The 16,673-nt window shown below is 41.8% G+C and overlaps 1 protein-coding gene across 1 annotated transcript in view; it reads left to right on the top strand.

The window, feature by feature from the left end:
- Positions 1–14,052, top strand: part of PITPNC1 (phosphatidylinositol transfer protein cytoplasmic 1) — a 74,767-nt gene extending 60,715 nt beyond the window's left edge. Inside the window, exons 7-10 of the mRNA XM_054278702.1 lie at positions 6,637–6,792; positions 7,846–7,909; positions 11,106–11,224; positions 13,963–14,052. Coding sequence (XP_054134677.1) covers positions 6,637–6,792; positions 7,846–7,909; positions 11,106–11,224; positions 13,963–13,968 — 345 coding nt within the window. The 3' untranslated portion in view covers positions 13,969–14,052. The remainder of the gene's footprint in view (positions 1–6,636; positions 6,793–7,845; positions 7,910–11,105; positions 11,225–13,962) is intronic.
- Positions 14,053–16,673: the final 2,621 nt, after the last annotated feature.

The raw sequence follows: 16,673 nt of genomic DNA, 5'->3' as shown, positions 1-16,673 counted from the left end.
TTTAAAAACCAGATTCCAAGCGAAATGGAATTTTATATGGGTTTAAACAACAAAAATAGCCCAGCATCTGTTGTTTTTTTCTGTACTGATGGATGATTTTTCTGTTGACTACCAAATTCTGTTTCAGAATTTATACAGAGCAGCAAGAACACCTTTAGTATTTAACTGTGTACATGCTGTAACTGATAGTGAATTAGTAATAACTGAAAGTAGTGGATCTTCCAAAGTTTACAAACTGGGGGGTTTTTATGTTACCATATGATGAACATGAAGCCAAATTCCCATTTCTGATGAGGCCTCCTTCATAATTTAGAGACTATAAAAATATTTTTTATGTTTTTAAATGTAATTTCCGTCTGCTTTCAATCAGAACAGTAATTCTATGCAAATGAGAAAGGGTTTGTGTTTCCCAAATAGCAGCTTCAGATAAACCCAGCTTGTGTAAGCTTTTGAAAGGTATTTTAGTTGCACTAATAACAACAATTTGGCTGCTTTTAAATCATGTAATCTGAACTGATACAAAGTTTAAAGATTAAAAGTGAAGTGCAATCCTCAGGATTTAACAATTAGATCCCACAGGATAAATGTCCTGGCTCCCATCCAGAAAGACCAATGAGAACAATTTTAACTTCAGGCATGTCAGTAATCTCTTCATTTCAGTGGCTCTTCCACAGGCTTAAAATACAGCAAGTTCTTTTTCAGGGTCAGCATGTTTGGCAGCTTCTAGAAATGAGCTTTAGTTTTCTTTACACCCTGACAAAAGCTCATTCCTCTTCAATTAAAAATATACTTGAGATTTAACAGCAAATATCATTATTTAGCTGTAATACTGCATACTAGAGAGTGGCTTAAATAATTTAAAGCCTTCATACACTATTTTCTCTGCTTGCCCTGTGCTGGGACTTATGAGCCTGATAGAAGGTAGGAGGACAAAGCCACTGTGTCCTCCCACCTATGATCTAAAAAGTAGTTTTTCAGTTGTCCTGACATGAATCTTAAAAAGAGATTTCATTTTCATTTCCATAATAGTGATTCACACATAAAAAGACAAAATGTATAAATAATCCTTGTATGTATAATATTCCATTTGAGTTGAACAGCTCATTCTCACCGGTGCTGGGAGAGGAAATGTGTTCCACAAAAATGTCCTGGCTGAAGGGAAAATGATTGAATTCAACTTGGTGCATATTTGCTTTTCTCTCCTTCTAAATATTAACTAAAATTGAAAAGTGAAGAATCCAGTGAGCTGGAGGCTTAAGGAGAGCTGCTGCTTCATTGCAGGACACTTCAAGGGAGCCTCTCCCAGGAACACTGGGGGATCTCTGGAGCAGAATCCTCCAAGTGATTGGGATGCCCTTAAGGATGAGGGGCTGGCAGAGGGCACAGGGGACTGAAATCTCCAGGTCAGTGGTGAATCAGGAGGCAGATTTGGGAGCTATTACACACACCCACTGAGAGCAGCTCTGTCGTGGGGCTGAGCTGATTTCTGCCTTTGTGGAGGGCTGGAGGAGGTGAAACTGCAGCAATTCAGGTATCCTAAAGCAGGTGACCTCCCTTTACCTTCATGAGCATCTACAAACTCCATTGTGAAGCAGCCACATCTCAAATACAGAGCTTTCTTACAAGTGTGGGTCTAATCCTTCAAGTTTTAAGTTTAAATGTGAGGTTCCAAATGGAGAAAGGTTAATTCTAGACCCCAGCCAACAAATTTACCTGTTTGTCTGTGAGGAGCCATGTGTTTTCCAAACCTGCATGTACATATTGCATCAGGTACAGAATTTTGTTTTTCTGTACAGAGAATGTACAAGGCAGGTAAGAGTAGTTGTACTTTTTGTGAAGTCATTTCCTTGTGACTTTAGCATCAATGAATATGTATCAGCAGCTATATAGACAGATATATTTGTCTGAAATATAGAAAAGAACAAAGCTGAGCTGTGCTGAGGAGTTACAACAAGGAGTGAGGGCCCCCAGTGAATCATTCATGAAATGAAACATTTACCGTGGCTGTGAGCTACTGAGCAAAATGTTCAGTGCAAACATATTCAAGTTCTCAGAATTAACAATGTTTCATTTCCTGTTTATTACAAAGCAATGGAGAGCTGGACAAATGGAATAAACTTTCCAGGCTGCTTCTAAACAGATTCCATGCAGCTGCTGCAGTTCTCTTCTTCCATTGCTGGCTTTTCTCCTTCAGCACAGCTGCTCTGGGACAGGTCCACCTTAGGGCTGTCCAGGTGCTTTCAGAGTAACAAAACCTCTGTCACATCACCAAATGATGGCAGCTGAAACAATCCAGCTGCCTCAGCCCCCCAGGAGTGTGGGCACTGTGTCAGCACAGGAGTTCAGGGAAGGATATGAAAAGTATGAATATTTCCTTTTCCTTACTCACTTGGTGTGTGAGTTCACATAAAGGCTGACTGGATTATCATATTTTAACACCTCAGAACTGTCCCAATATTTACAGTTCTTAAGTATTTAGCTGGATCTTCCAGAAAATACCATTTAATGGAAATTTTTTTAGAAGTCCTTAAAAAATGACTCTACATAAATGTCTGTGGTAGCATCTCTACATCAATAAATCTTTTCTGAGCACTGCATAAAAAAGCTGAAATCTAAAACCTAGCAACTACAGCTGATGCTGAAATGCCAGATGACAGGTATTAAACCCATGATTGGTTCTGAAATTCAAGATGAAACAAAATGGTCTTCAGCATAAAGAGGGAAAAAATTATTGCACTTCAAAAGCACCATGATACTGCCATAGGAGTCTGAAAAATTTAATCTGAAAAAATTCATCCAGGCATTAAAGAGAAGGAAGGATCTGAGAGGGCAGGATGCATGGCACAAGCAGGGTGCACTCTCACCTCTGGCAGCTCCCAGTCAGGCCTGGTACCATGGCAGAGCTGAGGGCAAGGGTGCCAGGCAGATTTGCAGGTTTTCTGTAAACAACAAATGCATTTCATTATTTAACTCTGAGTACAAAGGAACAGGTCAGAATTAATTATGAAAAGGAATTGCAAGAACCCAGGGCTTAGTTTGCTTCCTGGAAAAGGCCTTTTTACTCCACGTCTGATGCACGTGACATCCGTGAGGAAAGTTAAATAAATAAATGCTAAATGATAAATAATAGACTCCATCAATAAGCACATTGACTTGAGCTCTAAGTAATAAAACCTGGGAGAGTGCTAGGTTTGAATCCATATCCTACATACAGAGGCTTTTATTTCATTGTAATTTTACATTTCATTCTCAACTAAGCCCAGCTCACGGGTTGTGATGTTTCTGCTCTGTTGGCAGAAGTGCTATTTTTAAATCACTCTGCACCTGGCAATAATGTATTGCAAATACAGAGTAGGTTTTGCTCCTCTAGCAAAAGGATTTGCCAGATGGGCTTTCCTAATAAATTGTGTCTGATAAAAGGACAAGAAGGTTATTTAAACAAAAAGATTTTAGCTATGCCATTACATTTAAAACAGATTGAGGATTTTGCCAGTAGATAAATCAAGGGGAAAATAGTGAATAGACTCAGTATTCTTTGCATGATGCCTTCTCTGGGAAGAAAGGCTTGGGTGTCTAAAAGCAAAAATAAGAAACACACAAAATTAATTATCTAAATAATAACATAAAAGTGGGGTCAGAGCAAAGTTCAGCTTGCACAGCTTCTAGGTACAGGAGAAAAGCTTCAAGTACATGTGCCACGAGTGCTGCTGAGAGAGGCAGTGCTGGGTACCAATATAATTTCTGTTTGCTTTTAATGGAAAATTATCAGCCCTGCCTCATTTTTTTGTTATAGAAGGACCTTGTGTGCCTAATTGCAGAAACAATTCCAGGTTGTGAGTCTAAATTTAGCAATTTGAACCCACGAGTCAGGAACATAAAATCATTCTTGTCCAAGTTCTCATTAATTTCAGTAGGCTTTGGATCAGGCATTGAAGAGCCAGAGATGAGCAGTCCTGGTTCCACCAGAGTCCCTCTGGCATGGCCTGCTGCCCATGGCTGTGGTCGCTAGCAGAGGCCTAGGAAAGGTGTAAAAATATAGAGGTGAATGTGGAGATTCTTCCCCTAAAGGCTTCCTTGTATGATCCACAGCACAGAGACAGAATTTGTGTGTTTCTAAAACAGCCAAGATGTTGTTAAACATATAATTTTGTAGCAGCTGGGTTAAAGCCCAGGGTTATCAGTTTTCCTTACAAGAGCTCACCTCTGTCAAACGTTTGTGCCCTTTGAGCTGAGGCCCAGCCATGGAATTCTCAGGTTGACTTTGCCCATTGTCTCAGTGTGCCTTGCACCTCATGCAGCCTCTGAGTCTCAGCTCCCTGAGCAAGCACTCAGGAAAGCCTTTAACACCTTGATCTGTCACACAGCAGCCTGGGAATCTGTTTCTCTGAGCTCTGGCTTTCATTCATCAGGCTGCAGTTTTATAGTAGCAATATGTTAATGTTTCCAGAGAGGCAGGAATTTCCCTGAGAGCTCTTTGATGGGAGCTGCTGAACTGGCTCTTCCCATGGAGCTCTCCAGCCAACTTGTGACTAATCCTCATGTCCTTCAAGACAAGGGGACAGGATTAAGGGAGAGGATTAAGGGATGCAGAGATGCCATCTCTGGGTGCTGTTAAGGGAATTTGCACCTGAGGGTGATGGCATGGATCAGTTGCATTGCAGTTGGTGGGTCATTTGTGAGCCACCAAGTTCAGAGTGATCCCCACTGTGTGTCCCCTTGTCTGCTGGGTTAAACTCACCAAACCAAACCACACCCAACCCATAAAACTTGAGAATGAGCAGTGATGCAGGGCAATTATTCATTATTTCATTTTTAGTTAGAATTTCCTGATATTTGATACCAAATCAAATTGATTACATTAAATCCCTTTGGACTGCACTGAAGTTTCTCCATTATAGCTCTGGTTATCTCTGAAGGATTGTGAAGTACAACACTCAGAATTATTAAAGTGTGTATCTGAAATGCTGAATCAAGGCAATGGCTCCATCACACCAGCACTGTGTGCGTGTAAGAAATAGCAGACCCTGACTTATAGGAAACTATTTTCCTTTTTAGAGATCCTTATTTCACAGTGGAATATTTTGCAACCATATTTGAAATTGTATTTTCTGTAATTTCTTTTGTTAAGGAACCTCCAACTAGAATGTTGTGTCTTTTTGAATATTATGTTTTCTTCCCTTTTTGCTTTTTATTGGTGTTATTATTATATTGATTGCTTCAGGCAATGATCAATTATTAAACAGCTCTTTCAAACAGCAAATGTGTGGATCCATCTGTGGTTGAGCTCTGTTGGGTGACAAGATTGGCAGCAGCCTGTGACCATGGGCTGTGCTGTACAGGGGGTGTTGCTCTGATAAATGATGATGCTGAACTGTTTTTATGGTGATTTAACATTGAAACCTTATTATACTGTGAGCTCAAAGTCTCCCCTTTGCAAAGGCTGTGTCAGCAATAAAAGCAGTGACTTTCACAGGGAGGAAACACTCTCACCTCAATAGAGCTTTGGAGAGAAGCTTTAGTGGCAGAGCTTCAGTTTAGGATAAAACCAGAAGTCAGGAGATAACTAAACAGCAGGAACATGAATGCTGGTGATACATAAACTCACACTGAACGAAGCAAAATGAAGATCAGAGTAGTTATCAGTTTTTTGTGGTTTTTCTCCTGATTGTCATCCATTTAATGCATAATTTAAGCACTATTTAAGTACATGATTAACTACTTTTACAACAAAGGATCTTCCCAGACCTCAGCACTGGGGAAAGAACACAGCTGAGCACTGCTGGTTACTCTTCAGGACAGATTTTAGAAGCTCCACTATGAATTTTCTGAAATGACATAATTTTCAAGTTCTGACAACCAGTGCTTAACCATAAATTATTTCTATTTACAAGGTATAATTAGCAGAATTGGACATAAAGGGAAATAAAATTATACCAATATGGAAAATAACACTTTCATAGATAAAACTGTATCTTGTACAGATGAATGTAAACTTTAAAAAGATGAACCAATGCCTTTAATGGTTTTATGAAATTATGTTGTAATTTCAATGTTGTAGTTCCTTTGATTTCCCAGTTCCTGAAAGAGAAACAGAGTTGGGATTATTCAGTGTCTGCTCATGACTTAGTTGTAACCAGAGATGGATAAACTGCAGGAGTTTCCCACTTACCTTGGGATGACCAAGTGCACTTCAAACTGAAGGCGGCAGTGTCAGGGGCAGTGTGGAAGTGTCAAAGCCCCAACTGGACACAATTTCAGGAGACAGGCACAGGTGGAAAGTACAAGCAGTTCACACCTAGGGGCAGTGGAAAAGCAGCCTCTGAAGAAGCCACTATTTTTATTTTTTTTCCCAAGGCCATAAATAACCCTTGGAGTGCACTGCACTGTAATGACTTGCAAGAACAGATTTTCCTACAGCAGAAAACTTCCTGGATGATATGATTGTCAATGCTGCCATTGATTCACTGCCAGGCTTGGATTTTAGAATAGCCTAGTGCATTTTAAAAGTTAATTTCCTAGTACTTTTTCACAATGTTTATTAGCATGTTTTGTGTCTTATCACAACTTTTACTTTAGCAAACTGACAAACACAACTTCCCCCCCTGCATTTCCCTGTATGTTTTCTTTGTTTTGCAGGATCCCAAATACTTCAAGTCACAGAAAACTGGGAGAGGCCAATTGAAAGAAGGCTGGAGAGAGACCCATCAGCCAATTATGTGTTCCTACAAACTCGTGACTGTGAAATTCGAAGTCTGGGGACTTCAAACCAGAGTAGAGCAATTTGTACACAAGGTCAGTGAAACAGGAGCTGTTTCTTATCCTCCACATGAGCAGAACTCGAGCACTCACTGGAATGTGGCAATGGCTGGAGAAGCCTGGGAGCTCAGCCCAGGCTCAGACCTCTCACAAGGTCTCAAAGAGCTGGAGCAGAGCCCAGGACGTCACTCTAGGTACAAACGTGACAAAGCCCAGAGCTGCTCAGGCCTAAGGTTGAGAAAAATTCCCAATAACATTCTCAGTGCTGTGACCAATTTATGAGCTGAGGTATCTCTGGGTACACAGGGGTCCCATACACACAGCACTGAAGTGAAGATTCCCTTAGAAACAGACAGGGGGAAATCAGTCTACTAAAAATTCCAATTTCCAATCAGTCTGCTAAAAATTCAATTCATGAATAGCACAACTATGAGGTGATAACATTTTTCATAGTATTGACCTGCTACACGTTCAAAAAAACTGAGAAGGGAAAAGAAGAGATCCAGAATGTCTAATTGGCCAAAGATTACTGGTGTTGTCACTATACTGCAATAGTTCTATTGTCATTACATTGCAAGGGTTCCCTATTGCTGGAGCTTTGCACCTCCTTGATGTTTCTCATAGGCAGCTCCTCTAGGCACTGACTCTTCCTTCTTCTCACAGCAGCCAACTGACTCCAGGTCCCTTTCAGCAACCAATCCACTCTTTTATAACACTCTTCTTATTATCAGCTACAGCTGGGGCTTGTTAAAGTCAGGCCTGTTCCTAATCTTTAATAATTAACCCAGCTGCAACTCTTCAGGGGGTAAGATTACTTTCTATACTACCTTTATTTACTTATATTCTACCCCCCTACATATTGGTATTTCTACAAATTCCCAAGTGGATTCCTTGCTAGTCAAAGCCATGATTCAGTGCTGGCAACAGATCCAGATCCAGATCCAGGGGGAATCTGGACTAGGAGCTCTTCAGGGCCAGAATGACTTTTTAGACACAGAACTGCCAGAGGGTTTCTCACTTCAATCCTGTTGAAAGACACAGATGAGAAGTTTTGTTGCTGCTTCTCTTTAACCCTTTCCTTGTTTGCAGGTGGTCAGAGACATCCTGCTGATCGGTCACCGGCAGGCGTTTGCCTGGGTGGATGAGTGGTATGGTGAGTGTCCTCCTGAGCCAATTAACCTGCAAATTAACCTTTCCAGGGGGCTGGGACAAGCCTGGGACAATTAACAGCAGGTTCCCATCTGCTTTCATGGATCATCAGGTCCTAGTGTGAGTTGTTCATGGAGGAGATAGAACCATGCTAAAGATCATCTCCTTCCACCCCCTTCCATGGGCAGGGACACCTTCCACTATCGCAGGCTGCTCCAAGCCCCATCCAGGCTGGCCTTGGACCCTTCCAGGGATGCTGGATTTGGGCAGCAGCCAGGGATGCCTTTCCATCCCAGCATGTCAGTGGACCTGCCCCAGTGCCTCACTGCCCTGCAAGCAGGAGTTGTCTCTGTGGAGAACCTTGTGCAGGTTTGAATAAAGCTCCTTCTTAAAGCTGCCTTAACTTGCAGCCATTTCCATCCTACAGATTCCTAAGGCTTCTGACCCAACACATTTCCAGCTTTTTAGGAAAGTCTGAAACTATTGATATGGATTGCAACAAAGAAAAGATGGAGCTTTTCTGAAAAAAGATGTAGATAAGCATAAATCCTATGGGGTCTGATTCAGCAGCAGCTGCATGCTGAAGTGGTGGAATCCATGAGGCAGCTGTGGGAATCTGGGCACTTCCAGCAGGACAGAGCAACCTGAATATCAAACCAGTAATCACAGTGTCTAAAGAGAGCTCACTGGTTTGTACCTTTTACTTGCATTTTCTGTAAGACATTCCCATCACCACAGCTGCTCTTAAAACAGGCTCTGAGACAGGCCATGGAAATGCCATAGGAATTTGACAATATATTTAGAATGTTTATTTAGGCCCCGCTCAAGCTTCAGGAAACACCAGTTTGGGCATTTCATGGGTGAGGGACAGCTCTCACCAGAGCCCAGAGCATTGTGCATTGCTCAGGGAGTCACTGCTGCAAACACATCTCAGAGGAGTCACAGCCCTGCACTGGAATTCAGCCTCCAACTCAGTGGGCTCATTGTTTGGAAATAGAGAAAAAATTGCTTTTGAAATCACAGTGTTCTTAAAATTTAATATTGCATGAAAATCTTGTGCTGTAATGGTCATAAAAATACTGAAACTGCTAAAAATATCTTTTTCTATTGGGATAGCTGTAAACTAGTGAGAGAATTTTATATCCAGTGAGAGAGTTCTTCAGAGCTAATTTTTTTTTTAATTTTAGATTTGTTTCTTTTTTTACCTGAAATAGAACAATCCTTTCTTTTCCCTGCGGCAAGTCGGGAAAACTGGTAACTTTAAATAAAACAGCCTGACTTCATGTAAAAATTGAGCCCATAAATTTGCTCCCAATCTACTCAAAATATCTATCCAGTGAGAGATGGAGAATGTTACTGAGGAGCAAAGTGTCAGCTGCACTTTAGCAGAGTTACTGATAACAATGACAAATGAACAGCCATGAAGTCAAACATACCAAACAGATTTAGCTCAAAAACATTTCACTATAGATTTTCCCCTCCTAAGTCTAAAATCTCCCTGCCAAAAATACTCTTTCCACAGATTAAATACTGTGTTCACAATTATCTTGTGGATTTTTCCTTGTCAGAGTGAGCCTTTTTACTAACTAATATGGTGTATTTTTAAATGCTTAATTATCAGCCTAAGTACAAAACCTAAAACACCTGGGCTTAATAAAATAGATATAATAATCTAGCATCCAAAATATAATTTTAGTTGTCTATTAACACCATTTGAAATGAAAGTTTGAGAAAGACCTGGATATGATGGTAGTCAGATAAACTGAATCAAATAATCAGTGTAATAAACAATGTGTTATGTTAATGACTGGTTGCTGTTACTGACCCTGTAAGTATGAATGTGTTTTGTTATTTAATTTACTGAACTCTATTTAGTTTTATTATTAAGAAATTCTATTTTCTCAGTGTTACTTACTAATACAGAGCATGTTCTGTGCTTGGCCAAGTGCATCCCAGCATGTTACTGACACAGCTTCTCAGCTTGTTTCTCATTCCAGACAACAGTAGAGACTGAAGGAGTATGAGTTAGGGGTATTCTATGTTTCCTTTTCAAATTCCTTGATCAAAATTTCAGACTGCATTTGTTTTTACTGATGAATTATGACATCAAGCTGAAGTTGTATCTTGCCTTAAAAGCTGCTTCATAAAATGCAGCAGGAGCCTCAGAGCACAGAGCAGGGAGTGGTGTGATCCAAGAACTCCCAGATCCCAGTGGCACATCATAAACTTGAGGAATATGGGAGCCTCAAGAGCAGATCACAGTGCATGGCCAAAGGGGCACCCATTTCAAGCAGACTGTGCCAATAAAATGCTCTTGAAGTGTTTGGAGTCAAAAGTTGATGGCTGTTTTTACGAGGCTCAGAAGTTACCAAAGCATCGTAAAGAGCAGCCCAAACCCTGCCACTGCTCCTGCTCTGACTCCTCACTCCCCAGGGCATTTATGGAAAGCCTGGGAATACTCAGAAGAGTCACAGGCAATTATTGGATTCTTTGTTTTTCTGGAGCTGTGGTTGGTGACAAATGCTGTTCAAGGTGTTACCATGGCCTGGTGTTCCACAGCACCTGGCAGGCTGTGCTGGGCAGTGCTCAGTGATCCTGCTGCTGGGATCAGCCTCACTTGAGGGATATTTCTAATTTTCATCATTCATTCAATTGCTTGAGGCTACACAGCCATTAACATACTCACTATTAATTCACTTACCAGTTTAAGTGTTAGTTTCTGGAATCTAAAGTGGTGTGGGCTCTAACACTGAGATTTTTGCTGGTTATGAGATGTACAATGCAAAGTTAACTAAAACTCTTTTTGCAAGTGCTGGAAAGGTAAGTAAATATTTATAATATTTCTGTATCTGTCCTTTATTCCAAAGGATCTTCTAAAATCTCTTTAGAAGATCTTGGCCTTTACCAAGGCCTGCACTTCAGTACTACCTGCCTACCTTACATTACACAGATACTCCTGAACAACTTCCACTCCTTCCTGTTCTCTGACTCCCTTTGACTTAACTTTGCACCTTCCTTGGCTGACACAACTACCTTTATGAGGTAATTTTCATAAAGCTAGTTGCTCCTTGCTTTTTAAAAAATCCTTTGTTGGCTTCTGCTGAAAGACTTTGTGTTCCTAGAACCTTCTCCTTAGGAAAAAAAAAAATAAGTTTGCACTGAATCAATGGAAAATGCCAACAATTTTGAACTTTTTACAGATATGACTATGGATGATGTTCGAGAATACGAGAAAAATATGCATGAAAAAACCAACATTAAAGTTTGCAACCAACATTCATCTGCTGTGGATGAAATAGAGAGCCATGCCAAAGCAAGAGTATGTCAATTTTTAAAACATATTGCCCATCCTCAGCCGATGCATCTGCACAGACCAGAAAAGAGCAACCAATTGCTGATCAGCCAGTGGAATTTTGGGGAGGTTTTGCTTCAATAAGAACAGAATCTTTCTCCATGAAGTGCAATCCTGCCTTTGGTTTGCACTGTGACCCTGCCAGTTATGTAAGGGAGGGTGGGGTTGGGCTCATATACAGCTCCCTGGCTTCCAGGAAAACACAATGCTTAAATTTCACTTGGATACATAAAGAGGAGGTTAAAGAGGATTTTTACTTTCTATTCTTTCAAGAGTTAAAAAATGCAGGAGTTCACAGTGGTCTAGTCAAAAAGCCAAGAACATGGGGAGTGGAAAACTTCTATGGGATTCACAAAATTCTTTCTTTCACCAGGAAAAAAAATCTAATGAGTTATTCACTCTTTTCAAGGTAACTTTAATGTTACTGTCATTGATTAGCTACCAGCAAGGTGGGAAATATTTTCAGAAGTATGCAGCAGTGGTTTGTGGAAAAGGGCAGCTTTCTGTGGATGTTCTCTGGTCTGGAGATTTTATAAAGTACTTAATTACCTAATTTGGGCCCCACAAGTAGAGGCCTAAATTTAGAGGTTAATACTCTCTGCAAATCGAGAAGATGCAGCAGCCCTTGCCCCTGCAATGTCATTATTCCTTTATTTCTGCTAATGGTGCTGTGGAACTCAGTGCTGGGTTTAGGCATGAAATCAGAGTGGGGCAAGGCTTGAAGGGCTCCAAGTCTTTCCTTGGCTCTTGCTCAGTGCCAGCTGGCCCCAGCCTGAGGAGATGTTGTCTGCAAAGTCCCCGGGCAGGTAATTCTTGTGCTCGTGACACAGCAGCTTCACTGAATCAAGGTTACTCCTTAGCAGAGAATCAGTTCAGATTTTGGCTCTACACTTCAGGGTTTGGTTCTGAATGAAGTCTGCCACCTGTAGTTTCCATGTGGAAAAATTGTCATTGAGGTCAGAACAGAAGTTGTTATTAATGAAAAAAAGAAAGTGAACCTGAGTCTTCCTAGCTCAGTGTAAGAACTGTTTTACTTGAGTGTATATCAAGCAGAAGGAAATTAAAGCAAATATAAGCTAAAAAGTAAAAGTCAATTGAAGTGTTTAATGTCTGAATTGAAAATGAAATCTTGGAGGCTCCATTCAGTAAGACTTCCCTTCAAAGGACAGTGCACTGACAAACCTTCCTGTCCCCTTCATTTGTCCAAGACAGCTTTTGGTTCACAGCATACAGAGTTCCTCAATCAAAATCCCTGTGATTTCAGTGGGATTTGGGACACTTTGAGTGCAGAAATTCTCACCCACTGTTACAGGGTGTGAAACGAAATGTAAACCAGCAAAACAGGTTCAAACCTCTCTCCAACATGAGTAGGTACAGTTCCCCTGGGACCATCTGTTTATTGCCAGCACTTCTGTCAGATCTGCCACAGGCAGATTCTCACTGCTAATGGTGCCAGTGTGGGCTGGAGAGGTCCCTGCAGTGTGGTGCAGGGGGAGCCAAGGCACCGCGCATGCTTTTATTTCATGTAATATTGGATCACAACAGAAAGCTGTTTCAACAGCCAAGGTTGCACATGTCTGCAGCTGGGTAGGGGCAAAAAGCATCAGTGCCCTGGAAGAACAGGATTTTATCACAAATTTGGTAATCCCCACTGCCAGCCCTGTGCTTCAGACACTCGAATATGTGAGACTTCTTAATTGATTAAAAGACTCCTGGTTTTATTTCTATATTTTTGATCTTTCGTGGCTCAAAGAATCTATAAATGGTCTAATGAAATACTTCAAATTTATGAATTTGACATTCAGAAAAAATCTTAACATTGCCTTCAGTTGGCTCGGTGGGCGTCTTGCAGGCACTGCAGACATGGAGCAGCAGGTTCCAGAAGATCTTTGCTGGTTTTCTGCTCAACTTCCCGGGTGGTAGCAGATGTCACTGCCGTGGTTTATCGCAGGTTCCGCACGGCTCCGCGCTGGGATCGCGCTGCCCTCTTGCGGGGCTGGGCAGCACCGGGACAGCTCCGGGACAGCTCCGGCAGCTCCGCGCCCTGCCCGCCTTTCCTTCCCCAGGGGCTTTGATCCTCATCTCCTCTGCCTGGTTCCGCGGGAATTGAGCATTTGAAACTTGCGGCTTTGTCAAGGGAGAGAGAATTCTTCAGGCTTTATTGCCGGAAAAGCTAAACAGGCTCGGTCCTTGCATGAAGCTGCAGCTCAAGTCAATGGAAGGAGAGAGAATTTTTCATCCCTTGATAATTACAGCAGATGAACAAACCATGACAACCCTTTGCCCACTCGGCCTTATAATCGAAATGAAAAATTTAAAACCCTTTTCAAGTTTGAAAGTTTGAAGTTCTGAAAAATGCTACCTGCTGACTGTATCCAAATGTACTCTTTAGTTGCCTGTGGAATAGCTGGGTTTTGCCAGCAATTCCAGAGGCAGCAATCTTTATTCAGCTCAGACCCAGGTAGAGGAATCATTAGGACGTGATTAATGTACTTAAAACTTTGTTTCTTTACATTGTGCTCATTGTGCTCCAGTCAGGGCCTTACAATGGGGAGGCATTCATGCGGAGAAGCATTTAATGAGATGCGTGATAAGCAATCGTTCCCTGCTTTAGGATTTGGATGGAAGTAGTTTAACTGAGTTAATGAAATGATTATTTGAAATTATTCTAACATGCCTTTGTCTTTCATTCTTTCTCGTTGAAGACATGACAATGGATGAAGTCCGAGAGTTTGAACGAGCCACTCAGGAAGCTACCAACAAGAAGATTGGGATTTTCCCACCGGCAATATCTATCTCTAGCATTTCCATGCCTTCCTCAACCCGCAGCGCTCCATCTAGTGCTCCATCAACCCCTCTCTCCACAGATGCTCCTGATTTCCTAACAGTCCCCAAAGATCGGCCTCGGAAAAAGTCTGCTCCAGAAACTCTCACTCTTCCAGATCCATCGAAAAAAACCTTTTAAATTAGCCCTGCATGTTTCCTCCTGATAAGCCATGTCTGCCACAGCAAGAGTGACATAACTCCATTGCTCCAAAGGTCGTGGTGGTTTGTTGGTTGGTTTTTTTGTTTGTTTCAGATAAACTTTCCAGTGTGGAAAGATGACTCCTTTCCTCAGACTTGATCCTTAAAACCTTCTGAAAAGTGCATGCAAGAGAAAGTAGTTTATATATTCCTAAAGTAGTGTTTCAAGCCATATGGTGCATCTTACTGCCACCAATGGAACAGTCTGAGGGGATGCTATAAACGAAAACCAATCTTTCTGTAGCAGTACTCTGCCTGCAAACCCTCATCTAGGTCACAGCATTTATAATTAGGAGTAGGTATTAAGTAAATCTGCCAAGGACTTCTGAGGCAAATTAGTGCCAACTAGAATGCAGGGTTAACAGAAAAAACCCTCCCATTTTCTTCTTTTATAACCAATTTTAAAATCTTTCCCACTCTCAGGCTTCTCCTGTGTGTTCATAAACCTTTGACCTGTAACTCATTGTACTTGAACACCAACAGATCCACATTTTGCTTAATATGACTCAGGATTTGGGGCCTAAAACACAAACCACAAATCTTTTCAAACCTAAAATATCACTGTATCAAAGCCCCAGTTGTAATTAATTATACTGACTTTGAGGCCATTGAACTATTTCTACCTTGCACAGAATTTGTAACAGGAACCACCTATTTCTTGTAGATAATGTATTTTACTATCCCTGTCCTTTTGTGAGCTCAGAGTGTTGGTGTTCATCAGTGGTGTTCTGTGACATTGGAAAAAGCAGCTGAATTGTGCCAGTTGAGAAACAAAAGCAATGAATTCTGTCTTTTCCTCGCTGGAAGAAGAGCAGTAGTCAGGCTGGGAGACCTTGAATACAAAGGGAAGAAAACCAGGAGATTCTTTTTCTTTCCTGCCTTGAATCTCTGCTAAACAGAACAATCTGACAGAGCTGGGTGCAGGCACTGCCTCATTGGGGAAGGGGGACAAAATCAGTGACTTCAAACAGCAAACCAGTGGTGGGTTGAGGAACCAGAATTGGTCTTCCTGGTGTGTGTGTGTGTGTGAAATCACTCCTCAATCTCAGGAATTCAATTGTTGACAAGGATGTTTCCCAGAGGGAAGTGTAGATGGTGGAAGAAGGAGAAAAATAAATGGCAGGAGTGGCTCTTCCTTCCTTCTCTTCAAAGCATGAACTGGGTGCGACCCTTTCCTCCTGCCCCCTCTGTGGGACACTTTGCTCTCCCCCACAGCAGCTGCCGCTCCATGGCTGCTGCAGCTCCTTCCCTTGCTGACATCAGGGAGCCCCTGTCCAGTTCCAGGGAGTGACAGCTCCTACCTGAACCATCCCAGTGGGTGACACTTTGTGCCACCACTGACAGTTCATGGATGGAGGAAAAAAGAGACTTCTCAGAGCTGAGCTGTCCCTGAATATTGAACACTCAGTTTGGGGTGCCCAAACCTGGGGCACAGTGACTGAAATGCACTGAGCCCCTCACTGGCTGCAGCTGCAGCACAGGTTTTGTGAAATGAGTGGTATTTGGGGAGAGGTTTTAGGAGCAGCAGCAATTCCACTGCCAACCTGCACTGAAACAAGTGTTCATTTGTCTGATAGTGAAAATCCTGCAGCCAGCAATGTCCAGGAGCTCTCTGCGGGTTTGCTGTGGTCCTGCATTCTCCCATGTCCTTCCTGTCCATGCTTGGCTTTGCTTTTCTCTCCAGAGCTGGGAATTCTGACTCATTGCTGACCTGATGGGTGATGCTGCTTTGTTTAAAAAGAAGCTGCTGTAATACTGAAAACAAAACTTTCCTACATTGGTTTATGATTGCAGCTTAACCAGGGCGCACATTATGGAATCATAGGATCATGTGTAATTTTTTATTGTAATTATTGATTTAGTGTCAAGATTGGAGTGTTGCCAGCAAAGGGAAACCTTTAAAAACAAAACATTGTTTGGTTCTATTCTCATTGCCTGACTTTGGCCCATACAGAAATAGTTCAGGTCTGCTCCACCTGAAAGTCTGTTTCAATGGATTTTTAATTTATCCAAGACAAATTTGCTCAGCTCTATTCAGTGTCCTGGTGCTCATGTGACTGTTTCTATTCACATTTGGGAATCTGGGTTTGGCACAGATTGTTAGACCACAGCAGTTCCATCTTTACTCATTTTAACTGATTGGTTTCCAATACATTGATCAGGATATTAAGTAGGTTTGGGGACAAGTCATTTGTGAAAATCATTGAACAGGACAGATTTGGATATCTGCCTGGTGGAGATGTAGGAGAGAGACAGATCCTGGAGTGTCAGAGTGACAGAGTGACAGAGTGACAGAACCCTCCCTGCTGTGCCCAGCTTCAGTGTCCCCACCCTGGATGCAGCACTGGCAGGGTCAGGAGCAGCCACTCTGCCTGTGCTGCTGCTCAATCAA

Source organism: Melozone crissalis, unplaced genomic scaffold (assembly GCF_028551555.1).
Source record: "Melozone crissalis strain CALT ecotype California unplaced genomic scaffold, PUWL_Pcris_2 ptg000026l_1, whole genome shotgun sequence".
In the NCBI taxonomy this organism is placed as follows: Eukaryota; Metazoa; Chordata; class Aves; order Passeriformes; family Passerellidae; genus Melozone; species Melozone crissalis.
The sequence above is the reverse complement of the archived record's forward strand: the minus strand, read 5'-3'. Positions and strand labels throughout refer to the sequence as shown.